This window comes from Spinacia oleracea, chromosome 4 (assembly GCF_020520425.1).
Source record: "Spinacia oleracea cultivar Varoflay chromosome 4, BTI_SOV_V1, whole genome shotgun sequence".
Taxonomy (NCBI): domain Eukaryota; kingdom Viridiplantae; phylum Streptophyta; class Magnoliopsida; order Caryophyllales; family Amaranthaceae; genus Spinacia; species Spinacia oleracea.
In genome coordinates, this window is record NC_079490.1 from 165,556,456 (window position 1) to 165,573,889 (window position 17,434).

Consider the following 17,434-nt stretch of genomic DNA (forward strand, 5'->3'; position numbering starts at 1 on the left):
CCTGCAAAATCTTGGAGTACCCCTGCAACACTTGAAGGATAGGTAGGATTTATGATGGAGGCATATACATACACATGGACAAACCCCATAGAGTGGGTACTTCTATGAAGGGTAGCAATCGGCTTTTCTATTGGGGTGATTGTATTCCTAGCAACAAGGAATTCCTGGGCTAACTTACAGGCTGTCTCTATGAGTGTATGGGGAGCTTGACCTTCAATCTTATTGAACACAAAGTTATTTCGATGTTTCCACAGTTCGAAGCACACAAAAGCAAAAAGAACACTCCACTTGATCCCCCTTCTACTGCTATTATTGCATCAAGTTGATGGTATGGCTGGTCATATATAAGACTTGAGGGTATTAAAATATCTTGTGTTTTTAGTTTGTACCAGTAGTAAACAAGAGAAACAAAAGAGCACTAAGGGAGCAAAAAGGTTACGTTGAATTACAAACTAACCAACATTAGTTGGGTAGGCAGACCTTCTAGGGAGGACCCTCTCAAACACTACAAGTATTATTAGAATTTCAAGCATACGTACCTAGTACTAGTACAATTTTTTAAACATCACGATCGATCTTCATCTCTCTCATTCTAATATTTGGATGGTAAACGTACAATTGGAGATGATCATCAGATTCAACACACACATGAATTTTATTTTATTTCATAGATAATTAATACATCAAATTAAAAACTGATATCTACACTCATCTACTTTTTAACACTCCCTTACACGAGATAAGTATAAAAAACTATACTTTCACAACGAAGAGAGTGAAAATAAACCAGAGTCGCGCTAAAATCAGTTTTTTTTTCTTCTTAAGACTAGCTAGGTCACATATAGACCTTGCTCTATTAGTATAATAGGCAAACATAAAGAAAAGTACATAATTAATTAAGCAAGTGATACAAATTACCTTAAATACATCACTCTTAATTAATTATTGTAAACAGAAATATTAGGGATTGGTTCAAATTCGTCAGCAAATTGCTTCTTCTTAGGTGCTAGCTCATCATCATTGTGATGTTTTGAGTTGCAATCTGCGTCATCCTTTTGTGATTTCATAACATCGTTGTCATGGTAAACTGAGATATTAGGAATTGGATCGAAGTCTTTGATGAAATCCTTAATTGCTTCTCTCTGATTTATAAAATCTTTGATAGCTTCAGGCATTGGTTGCTCCTTCACCATGTCTCCCCAATACGTTCCAAGGTCTTTTCTTCCATCACTTTGGCTTGCGAGCTGTTCATAAATTAAGATAATTAACTATATTAGGTCTTGTATACGCAACCTAAAGCTTTCATGTAAGACCGATAAACGGTTAGACAACTGTTTTGATACTAACTAAACTAGTGTTAAACATAACTAAAAGTAATAAAATCATAAATAATTGAATAACAAAATAGTTAAGCTATAAAGACAAATACTTAAATTTATGAGTCAAATGGTTATTATTTTTTAACAAACTTATCATTAACTAAAACTCATAAAATCTTAAATAATTGATCTCAGTGCGTAACTAATCAGTTTCATTGTTTAACTAATTGGTTCGGTTGCATAACTAATTGTTTTGTTGCTTAACTAATTGAATTTCAGACTTAACTAATTGGTTTCAGTGGTTAACTAATTAGTTAAAGTGCATAACTAATTGGTTCTAGTGCATAAAAGTGGTACGTCTAACTGTTAGGTCGTCTTTCCTAATAGTTACTGTATAATTAATAAATCTTGAACATACTCATATATTTAATCATCTACTTAGTAATTAATATGCAACTTTTGTCCTATTATGTATTACATACTTTATACATTTAATGCGCTAATTGACCAAAATATTTGATATACTAATATGCTAATTCGAAAAACGAATTTGAACCAATGTAACAACTTGTACTCGTAGAAATTAAACTTGTGAAAGAATGACTAATTTCGTCCTTGTACCTACTTTCTAATAGGAAAACGTATTTTATGATGAGAAGGCTGGTCAAGATATATGGAGTAATTGACACTAGTTCAATAACGTAAGACAACATTAATTATGATTAGAAAGTTAGATATTAGATATGCGTAGTTATTAACAAGACAATTATCATTCAATAATGAAAATGTTAGATTGTGAACAGTAGACATCATAGTCCTACCCATATCTTAATCTACTCTAAAAGTGTTAGAGAATATTGATTAGATTTATTTTTTAGAGTGCTAAAAGAATATTCATCAGTTTTTTTAAAATATAATAGGTGTTATAGAATATTCTATTCTGGCATTTATAATTTGTGTTTATAAGAAAATACCAACTTAGGAGTATAAGTTAGAGGAGTTACTCCTCTTGACTTATTAATTAGTGACTAAATTGTCTTTCTCGTTAATTATTTGATTGCCCAGATTCATTTCTCTATTCTAGTAAATTTAAAAAAACGTAAATGCATGCTTACCAAGGTAAAAGAAAGTAGAGTGATGAAGAAAATTTTGATGTAGGATTCCATATTTGCAAATTAATCTTAGAATATATGATATACTTATTGCTTTTATTTGTGGAATTAAAATGATATTCCCTTGACCCTTTATATAGAAATTAGGGCAATAAAATGACAAATGTAAAAATACAATACTTCATAGTACTATCAAACAATTTTATTTTATTTTTCGAGTAGCAATCAAGGTGGGCTTAAATAATTCACATAATTAGTCACATGATTCACGCCAACAAGTAACTGATCATTATTATTGTACAAAAAATTGTACTACGTATGGTTTATTAAGTGGGAAACCATTACAAATAGTGGACTACCTAATTCCATTAACCTTTCACTATTTTACTTACTTTTTTGTCTTATTAGCAAATGAATGATGTACAAGATTGTCTCATTATTCTCGTAATACATATTCCGTATGAGTTTTTTATTTGTAAGTTTGATAATTGAAAAGACGATCCAAATTCAAAAGTTTAGGGTTTCTAATCAAATCTTCGATCCAGACAATTATAACACGGAGGAATTATCAATTAGATTATGAAGATTACCGTTTGAAAGATGTGAAAACATTGAATAACACTGCTTGCGTCAAGGAGTTAAAGTTGGAGTTGCGATCGCATATGCTTAAAGTTAGTTATTTTGATTTTGAAAATTGAGTTAATTCTCTAAATCCGTGGTTTTACATTTTGTAATAGTCATTGTATATGTCATATTATAACTTATTATTGATGATATTTCTTCCCTTAAAATAAAAAAAGGGACAAAATTTAATTTTCTTTTAAAAAAATTAACAAGTGTCATACATAATACCAAAACATATATAGTACGTCTGCAGCAAACAAATCATGAAATCAATAATAGTTGCTGCAGGTATGGCCAAATCAAAATTATTGTGTCCTTTCGAAATATCAATAAGTTGATGGCTTGCTATAATCTTTTACATATTGCAATCTCTTAAGATCCCCAAAAGTTGAATTATTGTATTACCAATTCTTTTAGCAGCAACTTTCAACGTTTGTACGATCATAAAAACATACAGGATCAAGGTAGATAAAGTTCTTGTAATCGCCAACAAATGAAAGAAGGAAGGATTATCGTTTCTTAATAGTTTTTAGCTAGTTTCTTTTGTCAGTGTCAAAATAAAAGAAAATCTTTTAGCAGTCGATCCTCCCTTTGTACATAATAGTTAATTTAATTTATGTTTTTCGGACTTTTCATTTTGTATCATGTCCTTAAATACTCATGTTAAATCTTTAACACTTTTACATGCATGGATAATTAGACGACAAATTAATTAGGGGAAATCCATGATTTTTTTTTTTACAAACAATAGATCCTGATTTCTAACACATAGCAGAGGGACACGAGCACCCAAATCCGAATTCAGTTTACCAATTTGTCAAAAAAAAAAAAAAAAACTAAAAACTCAGGATGCACCTACCTAAGAATTTGCATGGGTCTCTAAGATTGTAATTCTAGTACATAATTTTAGTTAGCAAGTTTTTAGTTATGAACATACTTAAAATATACAGTAGATATATACTACATCCGTTTCAAAAAAAAATTATACTTACTACTATTTGTACGGAATCCGGTGCAATGTTTCACTATTAATTTATCCAATTTTGTACGACAAAAAATTATAAAAATTTGATATTTATAAAAAACAATTTTGAGACGAACCTAACAAGATATTAATTTCATGATAAATTTTTGATAGATATAATAGTGAATTTATGGTCAAAATTTTTATTATTGGATTAATTTTTCAAAGCGTAAAAACTTGATACTCCCCCCGTATTTATTTAAGAGATACACTTGGTCGGGCACGAGTATTAAGAAGAAGAATTGAATGAAATAAAGTAATAAAACAAGTGCGGTTGGGTAGATATTTTAATTAATAAGTAAAACAAGTGGGGTCCATGTCATTTTAGGGGGTGAGGGGTGAATGGTAGTTATGAAATTATTTGTTTAATAGGGTGGTGGGACATAGGATATATTAGATAGATTATTTAATTAGATGGTGGGGTTGATAAGTTATCAAAAATGGCAAGTGTATCTAATAAATAAATACGGCCGAAAAAAACAAGTGTATCTTTTAAATAAATACGGAGAACAGAGGCAGTAACATCGAACCGAAACATGATTTTGTCAAAAAGTTTCGAATCATTGTACAATATAACAATATTATATAATGCAAATTATTTCACTATTGAATATTAATTGATGTGGGGTTATCCACGTCATTGTGAAAATCAGTTGTATCTACAATTCATCATGCATTATTACAATCTAACCTAATAATTGTAGTCTTGTACACTGCTCTCATCACTCTGATTCAGATTCACCACTAACACATTTCAAAAATCAAAATGCATCCCCAATTCCCTCGTTGTAGTTTGGCTCTCCCTTTGCTTTTATTAATGGTGATTATTATCATTTACCTTCTTCATTTAATTTAATTTGCATATAATTATTTATCTTCAACTAATTAATTATTAACTTCTAATATAATTTCCTTCATTTAATTTGTAGATTGGTTATGCAATTGGAGAAAATGATCAAGTTCATCATCATCATCAAGACCATTCAACAACAACACCACATATGGACCATTCTGTTCAAGTGTTCTTCACCCTTAAAGACCTTAAGGTAGGAAACACTATACCCGTTTTCTTTCGTGGTCGAAACCCGTCTACATCAAATTCTCCTCATTTTCTTCCTAGGGAAGAATCTGAATTAATACCTTTCTCAACCTTTAAACTCCCTTATCTTCTTCAACTCTTCGGCTTTTCTCGAGGTTCGTCTCAAGCTAAAGCCATGGAAGAAACCCTAACACAATGCTTAGTAATAAAACCGATTCAAGGAGAAACTAAGACTTGTGCTACATCATTAGAATCTATGCTTGATTTCGTGCAACAAATCTTTGGTTCATCAACCAAATTTAAGGCATTGAGCACCCAAAATTTCGCGAAATCGGGTAGTATTTTGCAAAACTATACCGTAGTGGATGAACCTAAAGAAGTATTAGCTCCAAAAATTGTTGCTTGTCATACATTACCTTATCCATATGTTGTGTATTATTGTCATTACCAAAAAAGTGAAAGCAAAGTGTTTAAAGTTTTATTAAGGGGTGAAAATATAAGCAATAATAATAATAATAATAATAATAATAATAATAATAATAATAATAATAATAATAATAATAATAATAATAATAATAATAATAATATTGTGGAAGCTGTTGCTGTTTGTCATATGGATACCTCTCAATGGAGTCCGAATCACGCCTCGTTTCGAGTTTTGAAGATCAAACCGGGTTCATCTCCGGTTTGCCATTTCTTTCCTGCTGATAATCTTGTTTGGGTGCCATCATTTGATATTCCTAAGGTTTTAGGAGATAAGGTTTCAAGTATGTGACATACTGAAATATGTATGCTTAATTAATTTTCTACTAATCACTGTTTTGGAATTCATAGTCCAATTTGTGTAATAAGTGACTAGTGATATGTTGTAATATCAAATTATGAATGAATGTACTGGTACAATAAAGTTTGTGATTTGCAATAATTCTTTTCATAGCTATGGTGGCTACATGTGGGACACTGGGACAGTGGTAGTGTGATGTTAAATTAAATACTGTAAATAGTTGACATGCAGGATATCTTTTGTTTTTTTTTTTTTTTTTTTTTTTTTGAATAATCTGAGGTAACAAATTACAAAAAATGTAAAAAAATAACAAATTAGCGATATATCATGCGAATAGAGTTATTTAATTAATTAATACGTAGGACTATGCTATTATTTTATTTTTTGGGTACACTATAAGAATTTGTATCTTTTATGACAATCTAATAACAACGGGTCGAAAATTCCGTCGCAAAAGCCTTTTAAGACGGGGCTAACAACCCAACAAAGACGGGAACAATCGTCGCAAATGTCTTTTATAAATTGAATGCCACATAGATATTTAAATTAATTAATTAATTACTAATATATACAATTCCATCCAAAATCAAACGCTCTAATAATTAAAAAAAATCTAAAATAAAAATTCATCCAAAATCAAACACTAATCTAAAATAAAATTCAATTCAAAATCAAACGCTAATCCAATATTAGAGCGCCACGTAGGAGATCTGATTGTTTCGGCCAATAAAAAATAAGATTTCAAAATTATTTTTGAACTAAAGTCAAGTGCCATGCACATAGATAAATAATTAGGTGTCCATATAGAGTATATTTTTATTAATTAGTTACTAATATTATGCATATACATCTTCATCCAAAATGAAATTCAATCCAAATTTTTTTTTAAAAAAAACTAATTTAATATAATATATAAAATATAGCAGTTGGTATATATAGAAGTTTAATTTATTTTTAAATTAACAATTTAATAGAATTCGTACAAGCACGGGCTAAAATAATAATAACAAGAAGGATCAAATACACCCCTATTTTACGACGTATTAAGAAACTGTTTTTGGTTTTGTTAGAAATATTAAATAAATAAATCTAATACTCTTTATTTGTTTGAGTTTGATATATATGATGTTTTCTTTTGAATAGTTAGTGTTTCTGATCTTATATAGTTTCAAATTAAATATATATATCTACTACTTGTAACCATGACTTTCGATTACCATGTAATTTTTTAAAGTTTATGATTGCAAAAAATAAACACTATTGTGTCTATTAAAGCAAAGAGTTTGTACTTCTATTAGGGTTTTTTTTATGGCAAATGTACCTCTATTAATTAAATCGAAGAGTTTGGAGTATTTATAGAAATATTATGTGCATGTTTATGTCCATGTGAATTTAGGATACCAATTTTAATCCCGTGTATTTGTAAATTTGTCATTAACTACGAAGTATATATTAAATAATACATTAATATGTAATAGTTACGTAGAAGTCTTAATCGTAGTTACATATGTGGTAGAAGTTAAATTCGATACATACTAATATTTAAGCATTATGCAATTACTTTCTATGTAGTTAAATCAAACATAATAGATAAAATCTATAATTATTCATTTGAAATTTCCAATGTGTTTAGTACGCCTAAAGTAAGAAATTATCAATTTTGTATGCTCGTGATAACTTCTCTTTAAGAAATTTGTGGTGTTGTTTGTGATAGAAATTTGAGGATGCAAGCGGAAGTTTTGATGGTCTGAATAATATAACAAATTTGCATTGTTATCATTGATTACATTAATAAGAATTGTACAACAATATTTGCTTTGGTAGAGCACTTGTTTCTACCCATAATATTTTTGTGGGAGCTCTCTTGATTAGCTCACCTTTTAATTTATGCACATACAACATATTTATAGTGGTTGTATACTAGTGCCTAGATTTTTCTATACTTGTCATTTATCTATATATATTCTTCTTAACTAGATATTTCTTAAGTAAATTGTAGACATTATTTTAGCTAGATTTTTCTACACACTTTACTACTAGATTTTTTTATATAGTACATTCTAGATTTAGAAATACTACTAGATTTTTATATAGTACATTCTAAATTTAGATTTTTCTAGATTAACATTTTAACAGTTTGATGGTTAAATTATTTTTTGATATTTTTTGTACAGCGATCGACCCTGATAGGTAATAAATATTGCTAAATAAAATACTCATACAGTCATACGGAGTACTTGTTAGTGTAATCAACATTGTTTATGATATGCGGTACGTACGTATATATGCTATTAGTTGAAAAACAAAATTTTAGCAAAACATCCTTAATAATCCGTATCAATTAATTTCTACAGAAAATATGTATTTTCATGCATTAACTAACTGTGAGCATTTTTAAGTAAACGTTGGTATCGTATGAGGTAATATAGAAGAAACTTAACAAAGATTTACGTTAGTCCCCTTAGCTTTCTGTTTGCCTTCTCCACTTTTTTCAACAAAAACAAAGATGTCACACTAATTTTTAGTCCTAACACTAACTAGTTAAAAGAAATTCACATCTATAAAACATTGTAAGACAACGACTTGCCAATTCGGCAATTAATTTGTCATCGTATACAGTATTTTAATTATTGCTATTGGATTAAAATAAAATAAAAATTGAAGATAATGAACTTTATTTTGAGTGGGAAACTAAAAGTACCATCAAAAGGTCGAATAATGGAGAGAAAATGATTCTAGACCTTGTATAAACATGTCACGTTTTTCCCGTTTAAATGAATAATTATGATTTTAATACTATTATGATTTGTATTTTCCCTTCACCCTCCTTTAAAAGGGAGATGAATCACCTATAATCCTAAAACAAGGCAAAGTTTCTTACTAATTAAGTTCTTTGTAATAACAACAATTGGAGATATGACGTTCAAGTCCAACTTTGGAATGCCCTTTATTTTTCTTCTAATTACCTTGGTAAGATATTCAGTTTTAAATTTTAATCTCATTCAGTAATATTTAATTTGCCCGGCATTAAAACATGAGCATTGTCATTTGAAAATTTATAAAATAGAGAACATTTTCCTAAATTCAATGCAATTGTCAAATTTACTTTGTTTTTGAACAATACTTCGAGGAAGGTGATTAATCTAAGGAAGAATTTCTTTTTTTTTTCAAAGAAATCAACATTCCTAAAAATTGATTTCCTTTGAAAAAATTGAAAATTTCCCTTAGAGCATCTCCAATGATTGTAGCTAGGGACTTGCTTGCAATTTTTAGAAATTCCAAGCTACTAGCTTGACCATTGGAGATGAAATAAGCTAATTTGCTTGAAAAAACTTAGCCAATGAAATAATTTTAAATTAAATTAAATTAAAATATTGATTGATAAATATGACTACATTAAATATCAAGCTAGTAGCTAACCACTATAATATTAACTAGCTAGAAAGGGAAGTAACTTGAAATATTATGTGGCATGACAAGCTAATTTAGAAATTAGCTTACCATTATAGATGCTCTTAGTACTTTAATCCATGTACTCCATTTTGCACTATCTTTTTTGATGCAAACTCTGTTTAATGTAATTTGCACTATCTAATTAAATACTTATTTTATACGTTGGAGTACTCCATTGTTCGTACTTGTCACTCTAGTAAATCAAGAAAAAGTTTTCTGACATTAACTTACTTTAGTAAGTAGACACGTACTTCCCCCGTCCCTTTATACTCGCACCGGTTTGACCGTTGCGGAGTTTAAGAATTAAGATATTTGAATTGACTTATTAATTTAATGGATGTTAGTTGATAGTGGGGTATTTTTTAAAATATAGTTAGTGGAAAATGTGTAAGGGGTAGAGAGTGGTGAGTGTGGGGCCGTGGGGGGTTTGAATTTTTAAATGATTTTTTGTAGGGAGTAGGGGTGTAGGAGGGTTAGTAGGTAAGTGTGAGAAATAATATAATATTGATAAAGATTTCCATTTATCGAAGCGTGCAAGTATTAAAGGACGACCCGAAAAGAAAAGCGATGCAAGTATTAAGGAACGGATGGAGTAGTATGTCTCAAATAAAATTGCATCGTCCTATATGTAGTACATAGTAGACTAGTAGTTGGGTACTCCCGTAGTCCCGTAAGCTTTTGATACTCCGTATATTTTATAATTTTCAAACCGAAATTTATATACTTGTTCTGTTTCAATATTATTGCATCATTTACCTTTAAGGAAGTTTCATAAATATTACACCATTTTCTTTTTAGAAAATAAAATATTTTCTTTCACACTACAAGTATCAAATATGACCTTACATGTTAACTCTGGTCGATTAATACTCCGTATGTTGGTTCAATCACATTAGCAAATTTGTATTGTCTTTCTCTTTCTTTCTTTTTCCACTATAAAAATTTTTGTGTCCAAAGACTCCAAACCCACATGTTACAATAAATATGGCATGCTATGGACTTATGGAGGAAGTATTAAATCTACGTATTTATATTTTTAGTTACAATTATATTTTATCCCTCGCTATCAGCTTATCATTACATCGATTAAAGGTTCCTTGTTAGTCGTTAGAGCTATTTTAATTCTTTTTTGTGGTTTCATTATCGGCTTATCATCTATCTATCTATATTATTATACTAAAAGAGAGGAAATCAATGTGGTGATGACAAATGTCACTCATTGATTGGCCTCTCTTTTAGATATAAAAAAATTAAAAAATAAAATACTTGATTGTAAATTATTTTGTTACCTTTTTACCCAATAAAGTATTTGATTCTATTTTCCTAAAAAAAGATGTCATTCTATACATGAGTAATACTTTATAAAATCTGTTTTTATATTTTGGTAACAAATATAACAATATATGATTATATATTTTTTTTTTAAATAATCCATTAAACGGATTACGTAGTAGGATACAAAAAATAATTAATGTAATCTACCGATTTGTAGTTACATAACTAGAATACAAATAAATTAGAAAATCAATGAAGTATAAATATAGTATAAAAAAAGGTTACTATAATATTGTATAATATTTTGACAACTAAATTCGATAATTATAAGTAATATTTTATTACTTTAAAAAAGAAAGTACGGAGTATGTAACTTCCTTAAACAAGAGAAAAACTTGCGTAACCTAATCTATCTACTACTCTACTATGTAACTCCTCAATTTTTTAGATGTAACTCTTTTATTTTTACACTAACTATTATATTACGGAGTACACATCTCTGTAATTTTAATGTTATTTGGTGACTATTAATATAGACGATGAACATAGTCATGTACTCCGTATCATTTTGTTGGATTTGTCTAAATACTTACATAATACAAATTTAATATATTATATCATAAGCCATAGACGTTGTAATGGTTATATCTTATACAGTTAAATACATGGTGCTGACAAGTGCTGTTCTTTTATTTGATTATCTTATAATATCAAAAATTATACTAAAAGAGTGGAAATCAATGTGGTGATGACTAATGTCACTCATTGATTCGCCTCTTCGTTAATATAAATAATTAAACTTAAAATAATTTGCAACATCAAATATTTTACAGCCCTATAATGTCACGCAAATAGTATACATATTTCGAAAATATAGGGCCGAAAATCGTAATAATGGTTCATTTCTTTTTACCAAATATAATATGCATAACTAACACTTACTAAAAGTTCTACTACGTTGGTTATGAATATAAAAAAAATTACTAATAACTTACTTATTATAATGTTTTGTTTATTTACTTAATTATTCAAATCAGACAAACGAATTGTCAAATACTCGAGAATAGAAATTCAAAAATGTCTTACCAAAAAAGAATGTTGAGTATAGGGGTGGGTTTGAGGCGGGTGCATGTGGATACACGGGAGAGGGTGATGAAGAGCGGATGCATTTTATTTTGTACCTCTCAAAACGGGGATTGTAGGGATGAATATCATTCCTATCTTTGATGGAGGGGATAGGGATAAGAATTGTAGATGAGTGCGGATATGAAGGCTAAAAGTGTTAGTGGGGCAAGTTTTTTGGGGGATCCGCATGTGTATCCTCCCTAAGTGGGCGGAGATCGAGGAAATTTTGATGGATGAGGGGTTAAAGAATGTATACGTTGCGGGGTGAACGGGCGGTGATGGATTTTAGATTTGACCCGCCTGCGTTGCTAATCCTACATATATAGAAAAAATAATACTACTAACTTAGGAGTACATATTATAATGGTTTGTGAGAGTGATGGATAGCTCAGTTGGTTAGAGCTTCCAACCCGGTTCCAGGTGATTTTGGGATTAATTCTCATCCCCGTCCTTGTGCCTCATTTACACACAAAAAAAACATATTATAATGGTTTATTTATTTACTCTTTTTATCTTTATCAGACAAACGATTTGTGCAAAGACTTTAGAATAAAGTTTTAAATTTCAAAATTGTCTTACCAAATTTTTTTTATTGAGTCTAGGGGTGAATTTGAGGCGGTTGTGGATACATGTGGGGTGATGAAGCGATGATTAATTTTTATTTTCTATCTCTCGAAACGAGGATTTGGATGGGTGTTATCAATCCTATCGTGGACGGCAGGGATGGGGATGAGAATTGTAGGTGGGTACATGTGTGAAGGACCACCCCGCCTTAAAGTCATCTCTAACTGAATCAAGTAAATGATGGGTAGGTGTTAAATGATCGGGTAATGAGGTTGATGGGGCGAGTGTGTGAGTACTAAGTGGATATTACTATTGAAGTGAAATGTGGTTGAGATAATTTTATGCTTGACACAAGTGGTGAATGAGAATGAAAATAATTTTTTTCTCTGTACCCTTATTTGTTTTAATTGTTTTAATAAATAAGACGCGTCGAATGAGCAATAACAAATTTATCCATCATTCATTTTAATTTGGAGAATATCTATAAGCTCTACTTTGATGATAATTGTCTACCAGATTTCATATAAATTTATATTTAGATTATAAACCGTGCATCGCACGGGTACTATACTAGTTTTCCTTAATAATGGACAGCTTGCAAGCCCAATTAATGGGAGAAAAGGCCCAGGAGAATATTGGGGAAGGGTGATGAAAGGGCAGCCCATTCCTGAAGCTATTGAAGTCTTTGTAAATCAAGGCCCATATGAAGCCCAAGATAATGGAGACATTGTTAAAGAATTTATTAATAACTTTGATTCAACAACACCTGATGTCACCATTATATATGATGATGTCAATCCAATCAAAGTTAAAGCCCGGGAATTTATTAACGACTTTGCTTCAACAACGCCCGATGCCACTATTATCTATGATGATGTTAATCCCAAAAAATCGAAAGCACAAGCTTTTTTTAATGACTTTGCTTCAACAACACCCGATGTTACTATTGTTTATAATGATGTCAAGCCAATATAAGTGAGAACCTATATTGCAACACATGAGATGATGGGCAAGTAACGGAGAACTGTAGAAGTTACTTGTTGGGTGATTATGGGGAGTTTATTTGCATTTGTATTTTCCTTAATTGTGTTTTATGAGGGTTGTATTCAGTGGCAGAGCCACGGTGCCCTCAGTGGGGTCCTTGACCCCACTTGAATTTTTTTTTTATAGTTAAAATTTCAATTTTTTTAAAAAAAATATATAATTTTAGTGAAAGTTTCATCAATTTTTAAATAGTGACCCCACTATCTCAAAATTCTGGATCCGCTACTGATTGTATTGTTGTAGTTTCCATATTCATTCAGCTAATAAAAGTCATCTATTGTATGTGTCATATTAGTGTGGATGATCATGAGATTATCGGGTTCAAGAGCTTCTCATGTCTATTTAATCTAGGCACACATTTATATAACGTAATTTAGCTATAACACCGGCCTTTTTCTAACTTTTTATGTAATGGTGTTGAAAAGGGGGAGAAATAGAAGTCTATAGGACTTGGAAAACTAACCTACAAAATAGGATATTTAATTTATAATATAAATAGAGGCGTACGTCCGCGAAAAATATGAGACAATCAAATACATATTTCCCATATTTAGCAAAGTACTAAGAGTCCAGGGAGATCATAGGAGTCGTCTACAAAAAAAATCACCTATCGACCGGTGGGTTAGAAAAATAAACCCACCAATCGGATTCATTGTTATTATAATACTTCCATTGTGAATAATTGGTACTCCGTAAAAGATTGATGAGTTTGTGTTGGAGAAAAGACGGGTACTTGGGAATTGGGATTATGTCCAACTCGAGTACAATTATGAGTTTGTTTTTTTGCTTCGAAAAACTAAATAAGGATTTGAGATTGGTTTCGTTTCGTTTCGCTTCATCAACATGCCCAGAGGTTCCTCGAACCTTTGATCCGAAAAATATCAATGACGGATTAAGCATGATTTCGCTCAAGAGAAGAGAAATCGACGAATTCGAAAAGAAGGGTGTTCTCGTTCTGTTGAGATATCCAATGAGTTCGAAAAGAAATACATTTTCATCAAGAGAGAAAACAAGTACAAAAATTGCAGGTTCAAAAAAATGATGTTCCTGCTCGGGATTTTTTTTATTGAAGTGGACATCACTGAGTTGTGCATAAAGACTTCAACAAAGATGAATAAGTTCCAGTTCATCCGATTGATCTAGTGCTGACAAGAAAATGTTTCTATGTTTCCAATCGCAACGTTCGTGAAACTGACGTTCGATTGCGGGAGGGTGTTGAGTATACCGTGGTTATATTATAAGATAGAATATGAGATCTGATGCCATGCTAAATTATCGAGGAAGTATATAATTGATTGTCTCTTAATTATTATCCGTGGACATACGTCTTTTTTTTTTATTACAACTAGATATCCTATGTCGTAAGTTTACTAAGTCTTATAGACTTATCTCTCGATCATATCATATAACATAACTCTATCTCATGTGATATTCTATCTCATAGGATATCTACGTTATCCTCAACACTTCTTCTTACCTATTAACAAAAAAAACTGACAAATTCTAGTGGGTAAATCATTAGTGTTCAAACACGAGGTCATAGGTTCGAATCCTATATAAACCTATATGTATATGTATTGACATGGAATAACATGTGCCAAACCGCGATAGTAGAGAGTTGTACAACATGGTATACTTTCTTTAAACGCCTTTTATCATACTACTCGTAGTTTTTGGGCTCGAGCGATGCTCCGGGTTACTAGATTAATGACATTCACATTTACTTATTTTTTTTTCAATGATAACATGAAACATGTCAAATAGTAGAGAGTCATACAACATGGTATACTTTCTTTAAATGCCTTTTAACATATTACTCCTAGTTTTTGGGATCGGGTGGTGCTCCGGGTTACTATATTTATAACATTCACATTTACGTTTTTTTTTTTTTTGCAATGATAAAATGAACATGTAATAACTTAGTGGTAACAAATTTATTGTTTATATTCAAAATTAGGGTTTAAACCTTGCGCAAACCATATTTGACATTTTTTTTTATGTATGTAAAGATTACATGGAACGAACGACCTATAAACAGAGCTTCATGTGTCACGTATACTTTCTTATACACGTCTTTTTAATATATAGTATAAATTACTACTCCCTCCGTCCCGGAATACTCGACCCGGTTTGACCGGCACAGAGTTTAAGGAACTTGAATTGACTTATTTAATTTAATAGGTAGTAGTTGATAGTGGGGTATTATTTTAATGTAGTTAGTGGGATGTGGGTTAAGAGGTGGGGTTGGGGGAGAGTAGGGGTTGAATTTTTAATTATTTTTTGTATGGAGTAGGGGGTAGGTGGGTTAATAGGGGTGGAGTGAGAAATAATATAATATTCTTAGAATATTTCCATTTTTAGAAACAGGTCAAGTATTAAGGGACGGCCCGATAAGGAAAACAGGTCAAGTATTCCGGGACGGAGGGAGTATATACATGTATGGATATTTGGTACGTTAGTGTTTAATCAACACCCACTAGGCCACTAGCACAACTAAAGGTCGATTAATGGAAAAATAATCTAGATAAAATACATAGTAGGTCATGGTTTATTACCCACTAAATATGATATTAATATGCCATGGTGATGTACACATAGAATGTCTCTTGGCAAGAATCATGTGATACGATGTACTCCGTATTACTACGTGGTTTTTATTTGTCTTTTTCCTTCGACAACTTCTTTAAAATGGGAGATCAGTTAGCTAATTTTTCAACAAGACATTGTATCATACAAAAAATTCAGCAACAAAAATCTGAAGATATGGTGTCCAAGTCCATCTTTGGAGTCCCTCTCATTTGTATACTCACAATTGCCTTGGTAAGATTTGTCTAACTCAAGACTAAATTTGATTTGTCCCGTCATATCGTCAATACGTGTCCACGATATTAAAATCAATACATGTATATTTTTTTTGAAATTTGTAACAAAATCATGCATGTTGGTTTACTTGATTTAACAAGTAAACCAATTATAGCTATTTAAATATAAATTTTTAAGTCTTATTGCGTATAACAAATTTTCTAATAATGGGCAGCTTGCAAGCCTAACTGACGGAATAAGAGGTCCAGGAGAGTATTGGGAAAAGGTTATGAAAGGGCAACCCATGCCTGAAACCATTAAAGCTTTTGCTAGTGAAGGCCCGAAAGAAGTCAAAGAGAATATAGGAACCATTAAAGCCTTTATCAATGACTTTGATTCAACAGCACCTGATGCCACCATTATCTATGATGGTGTTAAGCCTGAGAAACTAAGAGCACGAAAATTCATTGTTGACTTTGATTCAACAACACCTGATGCCACCATTATTTATGATGGTGTTAATCCTGAGAAACTGAGAGCACGCAATTTTATTGTTGACTTTGATTCAACAACACCCGATGCCACCATTATCTATGATGATGTTAATCCTGAGAAACTGAGAGCACGGAATTTTATTGTTGACTTTGATTCAACAACACCCGATGCCACTATAATTTACGACGTTGTTAATCCAACAAAAGTGATATCCAAAGATGTGGATTGCAACACACATGATAATGGGATAACATCCAGTAAATTACTTGGTGATGATTTTGAACCTAGGCCTAATATTTCCGTGTACAATGATTAAGGGCAAGGTTTATCATGTGTACAAGTGGTTGTTGGCTGTTGATCCATATATTCCTTACGTTTGTTATATTTGTAATTCCCTTGTGTTTGCATGACGAGTGTTGTTGTTTCCCTATCAAGTTAATAAAAATTGATACCTTGTGTGTTTTATGATTATCAGAGTCAATACTGTTTATGCCAAATTTCGTCTAGGGGCGATCTTTGGCTTAGGTCGACACTAACTAAGCAAGAGTTAAATAAAGGAAGACAAAAAGAGACACGACACAGAGAAGTGTTGACGCGGAAAACCCAGGAATAAGGTAAAAAACCGCGGATAGCTATGAGGCTATCAATCCACTAAGTTTCCTATACGATTGTTTGTGTATTATTCTAGAAATCAATGTAGCAAAACTAAAGAACGAATACAAGAGTAATATGAATGCTTTAATGGCTTGAGAGTATGAGAGCTTGAGTTAACGT

General features: G+C 31.0%; 4 protein-coding genes across 4 annotated transcripts; 3 read left to right on the forward strand and 1 right to left on the reverse strand.

Moving 5' to 3' along the window:
• Positions 1-631: 631 nt before the first annotated feature.
• Positions 632-2,595, reverse strand: LOC110799271 (organ-specific protein P4). Its single transcript, XM_022004501.2, has 2 exons — positions 2,435-2,595; positions 632-1,244 (listed from the first exon to the last, which is right to left on the reverse strand). Exons 1-2 carry the CDS (start codon positions 2,483-2,485, stop codon positions 939-941), a joined length of 357 nt encoding a protein of 118 aa, XP_021860193.1. The 5' UTR covers positions 2,486-2,595; the 3' UTR covers positions 632-938.
• A 2,145-nt stretch (positions 2,596-4,740) lies between these two features.
• On the forward strand, positions 4,741-6,043 carry LOC110799266 (BURP domain-containing protein BNM2A). The gene is made up of 2 exons (XM_022004499.2): positions 4,741-4,899; positions 5,009-6,043. Exons 1-2 carry the CDS (start codon positions 4,846-4,848, stop codon positions 5,891-5,893), a joined length of 939 nt encoding a protein of 312 aa, XP_021860191.2. The 5' UTR covers positions 4,741-4,845; the 3' UTR covers positions 5,894-6,043.
• A 2,670-nt stretch (positions 6,044-8,713) lies between these two features.
• LOC110799273 (uncharacterized) lies at positions 8,714-13,652 on the forward strand. Its single transcript, XM_022004505.2, has 2 exons — positions 8,714-8,872; positions 12,914-13,652. The coding sequence occupies exons 1-2, from the start codon at positions 8,819-8,821 to the stop codon at positions 13,292-13,294; spliced, it is 435 nt and encodes a 144-aa protein (XP_021860197.1). The 5' UTR covers positions 8,714-8,818; the 3' UTR covers positions 13,295-13,652.
• A 2,371-nt stretch (positions 13,653-16,023) lies between these two features.
• On the forward strand, positions 16,024-17,128 carry LOC110799274 (uncharacterized). The gene is made up of 2 exons (XM_022004506.2): positions 16,024-16,183; positions 16,401-17,128. Exons 1-2 carry the CDS (start codon positions 16,052-16,054, stop codon positions 16,974-16,976), a joined length of 708 nt encoding a protein of 235 aa, XP_021860198.1. The 5' UTR covers positions 16,024-16,051; the 3' UTR covers positions 16,977-17,128.
• The last annotated feature ends 306 nt before the right edge of the window (positions 17,129-17,434 follow it).